Source organism: Chlorocebus sabaeus, chromosome 11, assembly GCF_047675955.1.
Source record: "Chlorocebus sabaeus isolate Y175 chromosome 11, mChlSab1.0.hap1, whole genome shotgun sequence".
Classification (NCBI taxonomy): Eukaryota; Metazoa; Chordata; class Mammalia; order Primates; family Cercopithecidae; genus Chlorocebus; species Chlorocebus sabaeus.
The window spans coordinates 114338055-114353518 of NC_132914.1; the positions used below are offsets into that span (position 1 = coordinate 114338055).

Here is a 15464-nt window from a genome sequence, read left to right on the forward strand (position 1 = left end):
CCTTCAAGATATGACTCATAGTCATCTGGCTGCTGAAGAAAGGCCTTAAGATTATTTAAAATTTTCTGTTGCCGCAGGTAGTAAAGAATTTTTTTCGCGTAGTATTTCCAGGTCAAAGCTTTTCTGGAAACAAACAAGTCAGTAAGAATTAAGATTTGAAAATTTTCAGTTATCTATTTTTTACATTACACTAACATACCATGTAGTTTGCTGAACAAGAAAAATATAATTGGTTCATTATCTTATAATAATTATAATGGAAGTAGATAGCAGTCTTTGAATTGTAATATAATACTAAATTAGTTGTACTGAAATTGGAGGAACAGTTATCTGCCTGGCTTCAGACTTGCCTGTATCTTTGGTAAAAGGAAATGGAAGAGCAGCCTGAAAAAGGAATTGAGCTGGGGGAGGTTCAGAAGATGGGGAGGCATCTAGAATCCTTTGCTGGTCCCCCTGCTTGGGCCACTTGGGCCTGGGTACTCACTGCCACAGTGAGTTCCTCATGGCTTCACATATTATGAAAACTCCTATTTTCCAGACCAGAGTTCTCTCTTGAACTCCAGACCTGTATATCAACTATTATCCATCACTCGACATCCCGCTTAGAGAGCTGAGCACCTTCATCTTTCTTCCCCTCCCAGAGTCACCCTCATCTCAGATCAAGGCATCTCCATCATTCTAGTGAGGCCAAAAACCTGCAAGTCATACTGGATGCCTTGCTCTCTCTCATAAGCCATACTCGAGACCTGTCAGCCAAAGCTATCAGTACTATCTTCAAATTATATCCAAAATGTGCACACTTCCCAATTACTCCCACACGCCACCATCAGCATTTCTCTGTGTTGCAGCAACATCCTCCTACCTCAGCTTCCCGCTTCAGACCTGGCCCCTCCATTCTATCCTCAATACGGCAGCCAGAGCACTCCAGTAACATGTACAGTCATGTCACCCAATCCTCGACTCCAAGTCTCCAGTGGTTTCCCACCTTGCTCCAAGAAAAAGCCCAGTCCTAATGAGGACCTAAAAGGTCTTTTGAACTCTCGCCCCATTACCTCTCTGACCCCAATTCCTGCCACTCACCCTCAGTCCAGCCACCCAAGCATTCCAGCTGTTCCTTTACTGTCTGGCGGGTGCTCACCTTAGTGCCCTGTTCCTTCTGCCTGCTACATTCTCCCCGGAGGCTGCAGTCTGTTCTCACCTCCTCCTGGGTTTCAACTTAAATGTCCCCTTGAGTAAGGCCCCCTACATTATTTTAAATGGCACCACCTCACCATTCCCCTGCCTTCTTCCCCGATTATATTTCTCTATAGCATTTTTCATTTTCTAATGTAACCAATTTCTTATTTTTCTTAGTGCCTATCCCCCCCACTACAGTATAAGCCCCATGAAGGCAGGGATTTTTTTGTGTGTTGTTCACTGCTGTATCCCCAGTGCCTAGAATAGCGTTTGGCACATAGTAGATGTTCCATAACACTTGTTGAGTGAATAAAATTCTTCACCACATATCCCAAATATATATGGGGATTATAAGAAATAGGAGAGAGACAGTGATGAAACTTATCTGGCTGACATCATGAAGAAACAAACAACTTGCCAATCTTGAGGGAGGTCAATGAAAACCTGCAGAATGATCTATGTTTTATCTGCTTTTTAATCTTTGAGTTGTACAACATATCAGTCTAGAAAATTGTGTGAAACAAACAAGTAGCTTAATGAATCATTACAAGACACATTCTTGGATCTACCACTCTTGCCAAGACAGAAAATTTTGTGGCCAGCACGGTGGGTGGCTCACGCCTGTAATCCCAGCATTTTGGGAGGCCAAGGCGGGCGGATCACGAGGTCAGGAGATCGACACCATCCTGGCTAACACAGTGACACCCCATCTCTACTAAAAATACAAAAAATTAGCTGGGCGTGGTGGCGGGCGCCTGCAGTCCCAGCTACTTGGGAGGCTGAGGCAGGAGAATGGCGTGAACCCGGGAGGCAGAGCTTGCAGTGAGCCAAGATGGTGCCACTGCTCTCCAGCCTGGGCGACAGAGGGAGACTCGTCTGAAAAAAAAAAAAGAAAGAAAAAAGAAAACTTTGCAAACAGCCAAGAAGCCCCTGGGGCCCCCCTCAACAACAATCACAAACCACACCTCTATGATTATCATTTTCTTGCTTTTCTCTTTAGTATTACCATGAAATATGCATCCCTAAACAGGCGAGTCTGTTTTGATGTCTTTTAAATCTCTTAATCTACAGGATCCTCCTCCATGTTTTTTTCCCCTTGCATTTCATTTGTTGAAGAATCTGGGTTGTTAGACCTGCAGCTTCCCATCATCTGGAATTTGCTGACTGTACCCACATGACGTAGTTTAACATGTTCTTCTGTCTTCTGATCGCCTGTAAATTGGATGTAGAGGCTACATGAGATACAGATTTCATTAATTTAGCAAGACAACTTCATAGAAGGTAGTGCATTCTCTCATCAGGAGGCAATAATGCCTTGGTGTCTCTTTTGTGATGTCAGCAGCACTGCTACGCAATGTATTGATCTGTTAATTCATTTGAGGTTACGAAGTGGTGACATCAGAATTCAACCAATCCTTCTTAATTCATTAGCTGTGATACTTCTGTAAGGAAAAAACTCCATGGAAAAGGCAGGATAAATGCTGATATCTTCCATTTACAATTTTTCAAAATAAGGATGTGGCTTTCTATTTATCCTTCAAAGGTGACCAATTGTTTTTAGTATGATTATGAACTCATAGAGCAAAGCATATTCGATGCATTTCAATCCATTCCTGTTATTATCCACACTGATGCTCAAACTGTCACATCTTTGGCCACTGGAAGCCTCTTCACATTGGTTCCTCAATACTTCCGACATAAACTAGTGTCAGTTTTCTTACTATCTGGTTAGGTTTCCAGGATGCTCCAGGCTCATCTTTTAAAATGCTTGCATTGGACACAGAACCAGTCTTTCTTCAAAAACCCTGGCTTCTTTTGTGGAAAATGTTGTATCAAGATGACAATCTGGATACCAGGGAAGATCAATTCCACTAGGTTGGTTATTGTTTCTAGATCTTTTCAGTGGACACACCTAGGAAGCCTAGTGTTTATGTGCACATGTGTGTACATGTACATATGCACATGCACTTACATATACCTACATGCATTTAAACATAAAATATCTTTTGAGTTCATACTGACACTTCTAATTCAAAAATATATGGCTCTGACCTTCTATCTTATATCTATGTCTTCTTTATTCCAGGAGAATTCTGCTTCTCCAGGATATCACAGGTGATAAAATTAGAATATCACATTGTTACTCATTCACTTCATTCCACAGCTCTCTCTCATACACACACACCAGCCCTCAGAATAACAAGACTAATGTTCTTATCACTTTTGAAACGGAGTCTCGCTCTGTCGCCAGGCTGCAGTGCAGTGGTGTGATCTCGGCTCACTGCAATCTCTACCTACCGGGTTCAAGCTATTCTCCTGCCTCAGCCTCCCAAGTAGCTGGGATTACAGGGGGTGTCACCCCACCAAGCTAATTTTTTTTTTAAGTATTTTAGTAGAGACGGGGTTTCACCATGTTGGCCAGGATGGTCTCAATCTCCTGACCTCATGATCTGCCCACCTCAGCCTCCCAAAGTGCTGGGATTACTCATCACTTTTATGATTACTGAAAACAGGTAAATATTTTGCACATGTTCTCCCCCACTGTCCATTCATTTATTTAAACAGATGCATTGTATTTATACTGACATGTCTTACAGACATTACACATGCAATACTTTCTTCCCTGGAACCCTCATTTGAATTTAAATCGACAAATACGTATTTAGTGCTCACTGCCCGTGTTTTTCAGTTTTTTTTTTTTTTTTTTTTTTGGTGGGGGTTAGGGGGAGTGGTTTTTGGTCATTTGAAATTCATTTTCCAGGAGATTTCTCAGGAAGACTGAAAAGTCACTGAATTCTTGTAAGTTGTTAAGTTTGTGTGTAGTCTTCATATTTGGAAGTCAGTTTGGCTGGATATAAAAATCCTTGGCTGACATTTTCCTTAGATCATTGAGTATCTTAAATAAGTTATTTTTTCCTTTGGCATAAAAAATTCTGTTGAAAAGTCTGATGATATTCTCAATTTCTTTTCCTTATAAATGACTTTATCTTTTTTGCTTGGATGCTCAAAGGACTTTCCTGTATTTAAAATCCAGCAATTTTACTAAAATATGTCTCAGTATTGGTCATTCTGGGATACTTTTCTCGGGTACAATGTATGCATTTATCTATCTATCTATCTATCTATCTATCTATCTATCTATCTATCTAATCCATCTATCTATCTATTTGAGACTGAGTCTCACTCGGTCACCCAGGGTGGGGTGCAGTGGCACAATCTCAGCTCACTGCAACCTCCGCCTCCCAGGTTCAAGCAATTCTCTTGCTTTAGCCTCTTGAGTAGCTGGGATTACAGGCATGCACCACCATGCCCGGCTAATTTTTTGTATTTTCAGTAGAGACGAGGTTTCTCCACGTTGGCCAGGCTGGTCTCGAACTCCTGACCTCAGGTGATCCGACCGCCTCAGCCTCCCAAAGTGCTGGGACTCCAGGTATGAGCCAGCGCGCCCGGCCCAGTGTATGCCCTTTTACTATGCTGTTTCTAATCTTTATTGTAGGGCATCCTCTTTTTTAAGACCACATAGCACATCATAAACACAAACTGATTTCCAACTGATGCTTTAATATTTATGGAAACTACACTTTTTCCTTCCCATGCTTTCCATATCCTAACCACAAGCATTTGCCAGGAATGAATACAAATAGGGTCTTCCATGAAAACTGATATCCCAAAATATTTTTAAATGTGGGGTATTCTATCATTTAAAAACAATCTTATTTGTTTGTTGGCTCGCACTTACAGTCCTAGCAGTTTGGAAGGCCAAGGTGGGAGGATCACTTGAACCCAAGAGTTCAAGACCAGCCTGGGCAACATAGTGAGACACTGTCTCTACCAAATAAAAATTAGTCAGGCATGATGGCACATGCCTATATTCCTAGCTACTCAGGAGGATGAGGCCGGAGGATCCCTTGAACCCAGGAGTTCAAGTTACAGTGAGCCATGATTGCACCACTGTACTCCAGCCTGGGCAACAGGATGAAACCCTGTCTCAAAAAATAAACAGGGCTGGGCATGGTGGCTCACACCTGTAATCCCAGCACATTGGGAGGCCAAAGCAAAAGGATCCTTTTTTTTTTTTTTTTTTTGAGACCAAGTCTGTCGCCCAGGCTGGAGTGCAGTGGCGCAATCTCGGCTTACTGCAACCTCAGTCTCCTGGCTTCAAGCACTTCTCCTGTCTCAGCCTCCCGAGTAGCCAGGATCAAGTGATCAACCCGCCTCGGCCTCCCAAAATGCTGCGATTACAGGTGTGCGCCACCATGCCTGGCCGGGAAGATCTCTTGAGGCCAGGAGTTTAATACCTGCCTGGGCAACAAAGCAAGACTGGATCTATACAAAAAATAGAAAAAATTAGCCAGGTGTAATGGCAAGTGCCTGTAGTCCTAACTACACGGGAGGCTAAGGCAGGAGGATCACTTGAGCCCAGAGGTTTGATTCTGCAGTAAGCTATGATTGTGTCATGGCATTCCAGCCTGGGTGACAGAGTGAGACTCTGTTTCTAAAACAAACAAACAATCCTTTTTTTAAGGTCAAAATATATGTGTTGGGCCAAGGGGTAACCTATTCGTATTTATTTCTAAAAAGACTATAATATATGTCTTTACTGGCTATGCATTTTCATCACTTTCGGGAATCTGATACGTAAAATGGCAGTACTTCATTGTTGTTTAACACTTCTATTTTTTTTTTTTGAGACGGAGTTTCACTCTTGTCACCCAGGCTGGAATGCAATGGTGTGATCTCAGCTCACTGCAACCTCCACCTCCCGCGCCTCCCGGGTTCAAGCAATTCTCCTGCCTAAGCCTCCCGAGTAGCTGGGATTATTGGTGCCTGCTACTAAGTCCGGCTAATTTTTGTATTTTTCTGTAGAGACAAGGTTTCACCACGTTGGCCAGGCTGGTCTCGAACTCCTGACCTCAGATGATCCACGGACTCAGCTTCCCAAAGTGCTGGGATTACAGGCGTGAGCCACTGCGCCCGGCCAATTTAATACTTTTTGAATAGAGCATTAAACGGTTTTTTCCATGATTGTTAGCCATTAGGATTTGTTCTTCTGTGAATGCCATCCTCCTAACCTTTGCACGTTTTTCAGTATCTCTTGAGTTCTACTGACTTCATTCATGATCTCTTGGCCATACAGAAGTGTCTGCTCTTTCACCGCCTCCGCATTGTCATTCTTGGTTAAGGTGGTCTCCCTAGACTACATGAAGTTCCCTATTTTCTTAAGGAATGTTCACTGTGATCACTTAAAAATTTCAGTTGTTTAATCCTTTGGAAAAATGTTTGCGTATGATGCACGTTTTCCTTTCTTCCAGATGGATATTCAGTTATGTCCAGTACCATTTCTTTAAAAATCCATTTTTTTCCTTCTGAGTTTAAATATATTAAATTATCTTTTATTCTGGGATGCATCTGTCAATTATCCTCTGCTACTGATGCAGCTATTTTTATTGAATTACTGTGCTGTTTGGATTATAAGTAGCTTTCTAAGATGGCCTAATATCTAGTGATGCCAGTTTCTCATTATGATTACTAAAAGATTGTTTTTTGGCTCTTCTTGTGAATTTAGTCTTCTGTATATATTTTATGACGTCTAAATGAAAGAAAAGAAAAAAGCAAAACAATCCCCCCTGCTCACCACCCCACAAAAAAAGACTTTGTTTGAATCCTAATTGGAATGACACTAGGTTTATATATTAATTTGGGGAGAACTGACATTTTTTGTGATAGTAAGTCTTCACATTCCAGGACATGCTATCTATTTTATGTCTTTCAATAACAACCTATAGTCTGAACTGGGAAACCCATTCCCAAGACTACTGCCTAGAAACATCACTCCTCACAGTGACACAAAATGGAAAAATAAAGTGGTTGTCCATCTATAGGAAAATCATGTAGGCCGGGCACAGTGGCTCACGCCCATAATCTTAGCACTTTGAGAGGCCGAGACTGGCAGATCACCTGATATCAGGAGTTAGAGACTAGCCTGACCAACATGGTGAGACACCGTCTCTACTAAAAATACAAAATTAGCCGGGTGTGGTGGCGGGCACCTGTAATCCCAGCTACTCGGGAGGCTGAAGCAGGAGAATCTCTTCAACCCAGGAGGCAGAGGTTGCCAAGATCATGCCACTATACTCCAGCCTGGTCAACAAGAGTGAAATTCCATCTCAAAAAAATAAAAATAAGTAAATAAATTATGTAACGTACCACAGAAGAGTAAGTAGACATTAACAAAAGTGATTTTGATGTTTTACCCATTGAAGGGGATGGATTTCCATAACGTACTGTTGAATGAGAAAACACAATATAGAAAAGTACCTATTATGTGATCCCAATTTTGTGCAATAACGATCCCTTCCCATACTCATCACTGTCTGTCAGCATGAAGAATGCAACCTGGGCTGTTATCAAGAATTACAGAGGTGGCAGCAGGAAAGGCCAATGTAAACAGAGGGAATAGGGAGGAAAAAGGAAACAGCATAAATAAGAAAAAAATCCAGTCTGTACTAAACATCAAACCAAAACAACCAACAAAGTATGTGTGAGGTCCCATTTATGTATTTAAAAGTATATATGCACATTAAAAAAACACAAGTCAGCTTTATTTTTAAGACTGCACAATACTGACTACTAGATCATACTTCAATTCATTTATAGATAAACCAAAATAGAAATGGAAAAATGACCTCTGCATCTGAACTCATCCAAGGCCTAGAATAGTGACACATCTTACCTCTACCCACAGTTGTTCCACTGATAGATATTTCTCTCTCCTAAATCCCCTTTAAAAAACAACAGAAATATTTTATCCCTTGTTTGTGACATATTTCGCAAAGATTCCTTTTAAGGAAGATGTTAAACTAGCATTCTTATCTTCCATCACTAGAAAGTTTTCAGAACTTTTAGAGCAGAAAGTCTTTTCCACAGGCAAGTTAGGCTGGAAGCCCAGTCATCTTTCAGGTAAAAACTGGAAATTAACCTTCACAGCAGAAAATAAAAGGCATATGAAATTTTAAGCAATAACCAAGAAATAAGGGGTTCTTCTTGATCAAGTGAGTCCCTAAGTATACAGTTTTCTGACTGGAAGATAAAAGAAAGGTTCACCCAAAGACCTACAGTGTTCGAAGACCAAAGTAAGATTATTTTGTACCACGATTCAGAAATTGTAAAAAATCATCCATTAAATTAAGACATGCCTAAGAAATCATTATTTTTAAATTAAAAGATTCAATTCATGATAGGCAAACTTGGTAGTAAGTGGAGAGGTAATAGTGAAGGAAGCATGATTTCTATTACCAGAGGTTTCTTTTTTTTTTTGAGACGAAGTCTCGCTCTTGTCTCCCAGTCTGGAGTGCAATGACATGATCTCAGCTCACTGCAACCTCCGCCTCCTGGGTTCAAGTGATTCTCCTGCTTCAGCCTCCCGAGTAGCTGGGATTACAGGTGCATACCACCACACCCAGCTAATTTTTTGTATTTTTTTAAGTAGAGATGGGGTTTCACCATGTTGGCCAGGCTGGTCTCGAACTCCTGACCTCAGACGATCTACCCGCTTCGGCCTCCCAAAGTGCTGGGATTACAGGCGTGAGCCACCGTGCCCGGCCTATTACCAGAAGGTTTCTAAACAACACAACAGATACAAGGGTCCGGAGCACAGTATTTGACCCACAGTAGAGCTAAACATTAATTCCATTTTCTTTCCAAAAGGATTTTTGTAAGGTTTCTTTATATGTCAATTGTCTTGGTGTAGCTACCTAATATACACAGAACTTTTCAAAACTGTAACTATGACCAGGCGTGAAATATTTGGAATCACATGTTCCAGGGTTTAGCCACACAGAAATTACAGCAATTTATTCTGGACTTATTAAAACAAACAAATCCCTGCTAAAGCTATGGCTTACCTTCCTTCCATATTTAGGATACACACCAGTTCATCCTCAAAAAAAATCTCTGGTCCTTCAAGGTTCTCAATGTCACTGAAGCCATTACAAGGAACCTATGAAGAAGACATATACAAACAGGCCTCAATTATGAGTATTGATGCAACTGTCACTCTCACAAATTTGAGTTGAAATAAAGATGTCCACTACTAAAGACATTGCTAACAGTTATTCTACACTACCTTGCACTACCAGTCATGAGTAGAAAATAACATAAAGTAACAATAATTTACTGAGATCTTCTTGTTATTTGCAATCAATTATGTTTTCATAGACTAGAATTTCTGAAACTGACAACTCAGAGTTCTAATGTAAAGAAAACTAGCTCTGGCCGGGCACAGTGGTTCCTGACTGTAATCCCAGAACTTTGGGAGGCCAGGGCAGGCGGATAACCTGAGGTACGGAGTTTGAGACCAGCCTGATCAACATGGTGAAACCCTGTCTCTACTAAAAATACAAAATTAGCCAGGCATGCCTGTAATCCCAGCTACTTGGGAGGCTGAGGCAGAAGAATCACTTGAACCCGGGAGGCAGAGGTTACAGTGAGCCAAGATTGCGCCATTGCACTCCAGCCTGGGCAACAAGAATGAAAATCCGTCTTAAAAAAAAAAAAAAAAAAAAAAGCAGCAGCAGCAGCTGGGTGCGATGGCACATGCCTGTAATCCCAGCACTTTGGGAGGGCGAGGCAGGCAGATCATCTGAGATCGGGAGCTCGAGACCAGCCTGACCAACATGGAGGAAACCCTTTCTCTACTAAAAATACAAAATTAGCCAGGCATGGTGGTGCATGTCTGTAATCCCGGCCACTCAGGAGGCTGAGGCAGGAGAATCGCTTGAACCCAGGAGGCAGAGGCTGCAGTGAGCTGAGATCGCGCCACTGCACTCCAGCCTGAACAAGGACTAGAACTACAAAATCTCCTAATGACTACTTCACATAGTCTATGCTGTACTCAACTAAGAGAAGAGGGCCCGGGAGGTAAGCCTAGTAGATCAGGCAGCTCCTGTAATCCACTGGGCATGTTTTCTCCTCTGTAAATTCAGGTGCAAATGGCTTTAAGGTTTTCTCAGTTAAGGCCTGGCATGGTGGCTCACGCCTGTAATCCCAGCACTTTGGGAGGCTGAGGTGGGCGGATCACCTGAGGTCGGGAGTTCGAGACTAGCCTGACCAACGTGGAGAAACCCCGCCTCTACTAAAAATACAAAATTAGCCAGGCGTAGTGGTGCATGCCAGTAATCCCAGCTACTTGGGAGGCTGAGGCAGGAGAATCACTTGAACCTGGGAGGCAGAGGTTGCAGTGAGCCGAGATCACGCCATTGCACTCCAGCCTGGGCAACAAGAGTGAAACTCCGTCTCAAAAAAAAAAAAAAAAATCTTCTCAGTTTAAAATTCCATGGCTTCTCTCAGTTTTCTTTTTGCAAGTAGCCAGAACATTTCAGGTCAACCTGTGTGCATTCCGAGAACACAGGAACACCAAGATCCTGGGCCAAAGCAATCACCCACCCACAGATTAATGTTAAGTATGCTCCCGCTGTGTTCAAAGTCCTTGACATACTTCTAATTAAGCAGTGGTACAGGGAAAGGGGGAGCTGAGGAAAAAACACAACAATCCATCATTATTACAGAGGCACAGACTGTTCAAAACATACACAAAACCAGCTGGACTAGAGGAGGTTGCAGGCTCCTAGTCCATGACCAATTGCACCAAACATAGCTAGTACCAAAATCCACGTATGTAGATTCAGATAAGCATTTACAATTTGTGATTACGAATGCTTTTAGCCAGGGCATGGCTTCTCCAAAGTAGAATACAAATTTTGTTTATTCTAACACTAATAAATATTTATAGAAACCAATTACACTAAGGAAGGTCTATTTGTATTCTCCATAGAGGAAAACATTCAAATTTGTCCAAAGTTCAAATTTTCCCTTTCAAAACTTGAAAAGCCTTGAAAACATTTCAAATTATGAACTCCATTAACTAACAGTAAATAAAATTACAGAATCCAAAGGAGTCTTTAGTAAAACAAAAAAGAGAAATAAATCAGATTGGCCCTATTTCTAGAACCCCAACCAGAAATAAATATCTAATAGTTTGTTGAACTCAAAACATTAGTGTGGATTATTTTCCAGAGTTACAAAAAGGGATGAGAATATACAGAAACTTCCGTGAGGCCAGGCATGGTGGCTCACGCCTGTAATCCCAACACTTTGGTTTGCCGAGGCCGGCGGATCACTTGAGGCCAGGAGTTCAAGACCAGCCTGACCAACATGGTGAAACCCCATCTCTACTAAAAATACAAAAATTATCCAGGTATGGTGGCACATGCCTGTAGTCCTGGCTACTCGGGAGACTGAGACATGAGAATTGCTTGAGCCCAGGAGCAGGAGGTTGCAGTGAGCTGAGATTGTGCCACTGCACTCCAGCCGGGGAGACAAAGCAAGACTCTGTCTCAAAAAAAGAAAAAAGAAACTTCCATGAGACGTTTTGAAGAAAGAAAGAAAAAAAAAAACAAACAAAAAACCCACCATGTATTTCAGCAATATCAAAAAAAAACAAACAAAAACTTTTCAGGGATAATGAATGAAAGACAATTTATTTCAGGGACTAATAACTCTGATTTGTAGGTAGCTTTTAATCCTCTGTTACCTTAACAAATAATGCAGTTCACTACTGGTTAGAACCTGCAAAGCCAGAGAGAACCACCACATTAATTTCGTCAACGCTTCTGGGAAAACAACCGGGAGAAATTTATAGTGTTCAATCATTGATGATTCCCCAAATAACGCAGGGGTTGCAAACAAAATCCGTTGAACCCACTTGAGAAATAATGCTGATCTGGACTCCGTATACATTGTGCTGCGTGGGTCCCTCCCTGCTCCCTCCACCCCCATTCTCTCTCTGGCTTTAGAAAAGTAAAGCTGGCACAGACAAATGGCTTCGTGTTGTTGGATAGGAGGAAAAGGACACAATGACTCTTGCAGCCATCTAAGTGAGTAAGGGATTGTGAGAGCATTGAAAAGGGAGATACGAAAAAGAGCTGGATGAGCTCATGCCTGCAGACCCAGACACATACACCAGCAGGCCAAAGCTTAGAGCCACATCAACAGATCCTTACGTGCTCTGAAAAGAACCTCTTTGAGAACGAGGCTACAATCTTCCGCGCTTCCAACCCAGCTTTTTGCCGAACTTTATACTCTTCCAACCAATTGACGTAGTCGGTGGGGCTGTAGTGTTTCATAAGGGAAGGCCACCTACGAGGAGAGAAACACCCCCTCAGCTTTACAGAGACTCACAGGCAGGCGGCCACGAATCCAAGGCAGCCTTGGAAACAGGGACAGCAGCGGGGTCCCGTGGTAAGAGGGACCCCGGCGAGGGACCTAGTCAAAACCCCACCGGCATTCACTCACTCACTCCTGGTGTGACCTTGGCGTAGCGGCATGAATGATGTCTCCATTCCCCATCTCTAAAATGGGGACAGTTGTAATAACAATAATAATAATAATGACAATGACAGTATTCATTGAGCGCCTCCTAGGAGCCAGGGCCCTGCGTGCGTGCCTCCCGCACATCATCTAATTTAATAACCACGGTGAAAGGTCTAATGATCACCACCAAAGTCTATGAACGAGGCTCAAAAAAAGGGAAGTCGCTCCCCCCAAGGTCACAGAGGGAGCGTGCAGGGCCAGATTTCATCCTGGGGCCACGCTGAAATCTGTGCCGTCCACAACCAGCCCGGGGATGCTGCGCCCGCCCGATCGATGCATCACTGGGTCCATGTAAACATTTCAGCCCGGAGTCGGGCACAAAAGAAGCGCGCAAAAGGGACGAGCCGCGCCGCCGCCAGCGTCACCCTTGACCGAGGGCCCGGCTGCGAGGCGCTCACAGATGCGCCATTTGGGGACCCGGGGGTCCGCCTGGCGTGGCCCCGCAGGGTCCGGGGCCTGGAGGCCTTTGTCTATCTGTCCGCGGGAAGGGGTCCGGGGTGGGGTTCGCGCTCGGGGCGGCCGCGGGGAGCGAGCGGGGCGGCTGCCCGGCCCCGGGGGGCGCGGGGCGGTGGGCGCGCAGCCGGGGCGCGGGGCCGCTGGCTCACCTCACCCGGAACTGCTCCTTCCACACCTTCCCGCTGCTCTGGCACAGCTCGCGCAGCCGCCGGCAGGTGCTGGAGACACGGCCGATGTCGGCGGCCGTCAGCGAGCCGCAGCACAGGATATACTCCAGCACCTCACCCGGCAGGTTGACCAGGCAGCTGAGGCCCGCTACCTCCGGCGCGGCCTCCTCCGCTAGCGCCGGCACCACCTCCATCGCGCTGTCGACTGCTGCCGCCGCCATCTTGTCCGCGTACCTGGGGCCGCGCGCGCGCGCGAGAGAGGGTCGTGGAGCCCCGCCTGGCCCCGCCTACTGGTCTTGGGGGCGAGTCCTGTGATCGCTCCGCCCACCCGCGGGCCACACCTCCCCTGCATCAGCCGGGGTCCGCGCGGGTGGCAGCGCCGAAAAAGGGAGGACATAATTGCGCTCTGTGCTTGGAGCCGGCAGCGCAAGCCGCCTCTAGTCTGGGACAACAATAGTAGCATTGATTCTTTTAAACGTAATTAATGTTTAAAATTAACAAATAAAAATGGTATCCTTAACGCGTGCTGAGCACTTTCTGTGCGCATTGGACCTTCCACAATTAACCTACGAACTTTCTCCTCATATTACAAACGGGGAAACTGAGGTTCGGAGAGTGAGAGGACTTGCTCACTCACTTGCTCCTTGACTTGGATTTTTTTTTTTTTCCCGCTTTCGGACGGAGTCTCGCTCTCGCCCAGGCTGGAGGGCAGTGGTGCTATCTGTAATTAGTGTTTAAAATTAACAAAAATGGTATCTATTCTCACGCGTGCTGAGCGCTTTCTGTAAGCATTGAACCTTCCTCATTTACCCTAGGAACTATCTTTCTCGCCATATTACAGACGGGGAAACTGAGGTTCGGAGAGTGAGAGGACTTGCTCAGGATCCCTTGTCTTGGATTTTTTTTTTTTTTCCTTTGGGACGGAGTCTCGCTCTCGCCCAGGTTGGAGTGCAGTGGCGCTATCTCGGCTCACTACAACCTCTGCCTCCCGGTTTCAAGCAATTCTCTTGCCTCAGCCTCCCGAGTGGATGGGATTACAGGCGCGCGCCGCCACGCCCAGCTAGTTTTTGCATTTTTACTTTTTTTTTTTTTTTTTTTTTTTTTTGAGACGAGTCTCACAAGCCACCCAGGTTGGAGTGCAGTGGCCGCGATCTCGGCTCACTTCAACCTCCACCTCCCTGGTTCAAGCAATTCTCCTGCCTCAGCCTCCCTAGTAGCTGGGATTACAGGCGCCCGCCACCACGGCAGGCTAATTTTTGAATTTTTAGTAGAGACAGGGTTTCACCATGTTGGTCAGGCTGGTCTCCAACTTCTGACCTCAAATGATCCGCCCACCTCAGCCTCCCAAAGTGCTGGGATTACAGGCGTGAGCCACCGCGCCCGGCCCCTTGTCTTGGACTCTATTTCAGATCTGCTTGACTTTTGCTTGTCAGTAATCTTAACCATATGATGTAATAATAACAATATTCTTGAGTGAGTGCTATGGGAAGCCCTGTATGATAGCGTAGGGGAGTAATAATAATCCTCAAATCTGTGCCCTGATTTTAGGCTAATAGAGGGCAGGCAGAGAGCTCTCCTGTACTGGTTTCTTAATTGTTTCCAGCTCAACAGTCCTTCATATTTGGGGGAGCATAGTCTGACCTCCCACAATAGGTACCACAGTTATACCTATTCTACAGAAAAGGTAAAGTTCCTCCAGGTGGAACTCTACTGGTTCAAAGTCACAGAGACAAAAGTGCTAGAGCCTGGATTTGAGTCTTCAACACAGGAGTTATCACTCAGGATTGGGTGGGTAGTCTCAGGATCTGCACATTAAAAAAAAAAAAAAAGTTTAGTTCAGTGCCAAAGCCCTGTGTTGTGTGCCCTGGGGATACAGGGGTGAGAAAAATGGAGTCTTTGCTCCAAAACCTCAAAGTCCAATTACATTTAGAAGGATCTGTTGTTAGTACATGGAGGCTTCAATGAAGTACTCCCGGCAACTTGGAAATCAACTGGATATTGGGTTTTTTTGTTTGTTTGTTTTTTGAGACAGAGTCTCTCTCTGTCACCCAAGCTGGAGTGCAATGGCATGATCTCGGCTCCCTGCAACTTTGGCCTCCAGGGTTCAAGAGATTCTTCTGCCTCAGCCTTCCAAGTAGCTTACAGGTGCATGCCACCATGCCTGGCTAATTTTTGTATTTTTGTAGATACAGAGTTTCACCATGTTGGCAAGGCTGATCTTGAACTCCTGACCTT

General features: G+C 44.3%; 1 protein-coding gene across 2 annotated transcripts in view; it reads right to left on the reverse strand.

Annotated features, from left to right (window-relative positions):
• FBXO21 (F-box protein 21) overlaps nt 1–13487 on the reverse strand; it is a 49246-nt gene extending 35759 nt beyond the window's left edge. For both annotated transcript variants that reach the window (XM_008004863.3, XM_008004862.3), the window contains exons 1-4: nt 13212–13487; nt 12237–12372; nt 9081–9175; nt 2–123 (exon numbers count right to left, since the gene is read on the reverse strand). In XM_008004863.3, the coding sequence (XP_008003054.1) occupies nt 2–123; nt 9081–9175; nt 12237–12372; nt 13212–13450 (592 nt within the window). In that variant the 5' untranslated portion in view covers nt 13451–13487. The remainder of the gene's footprint in view (nt 1; nt 124–9080; nt 9176–12236; nt 12373–13211) is intronic.
• Between the last annotated feature and the right edge of the window lie 1977 nt (nt 13488–15464).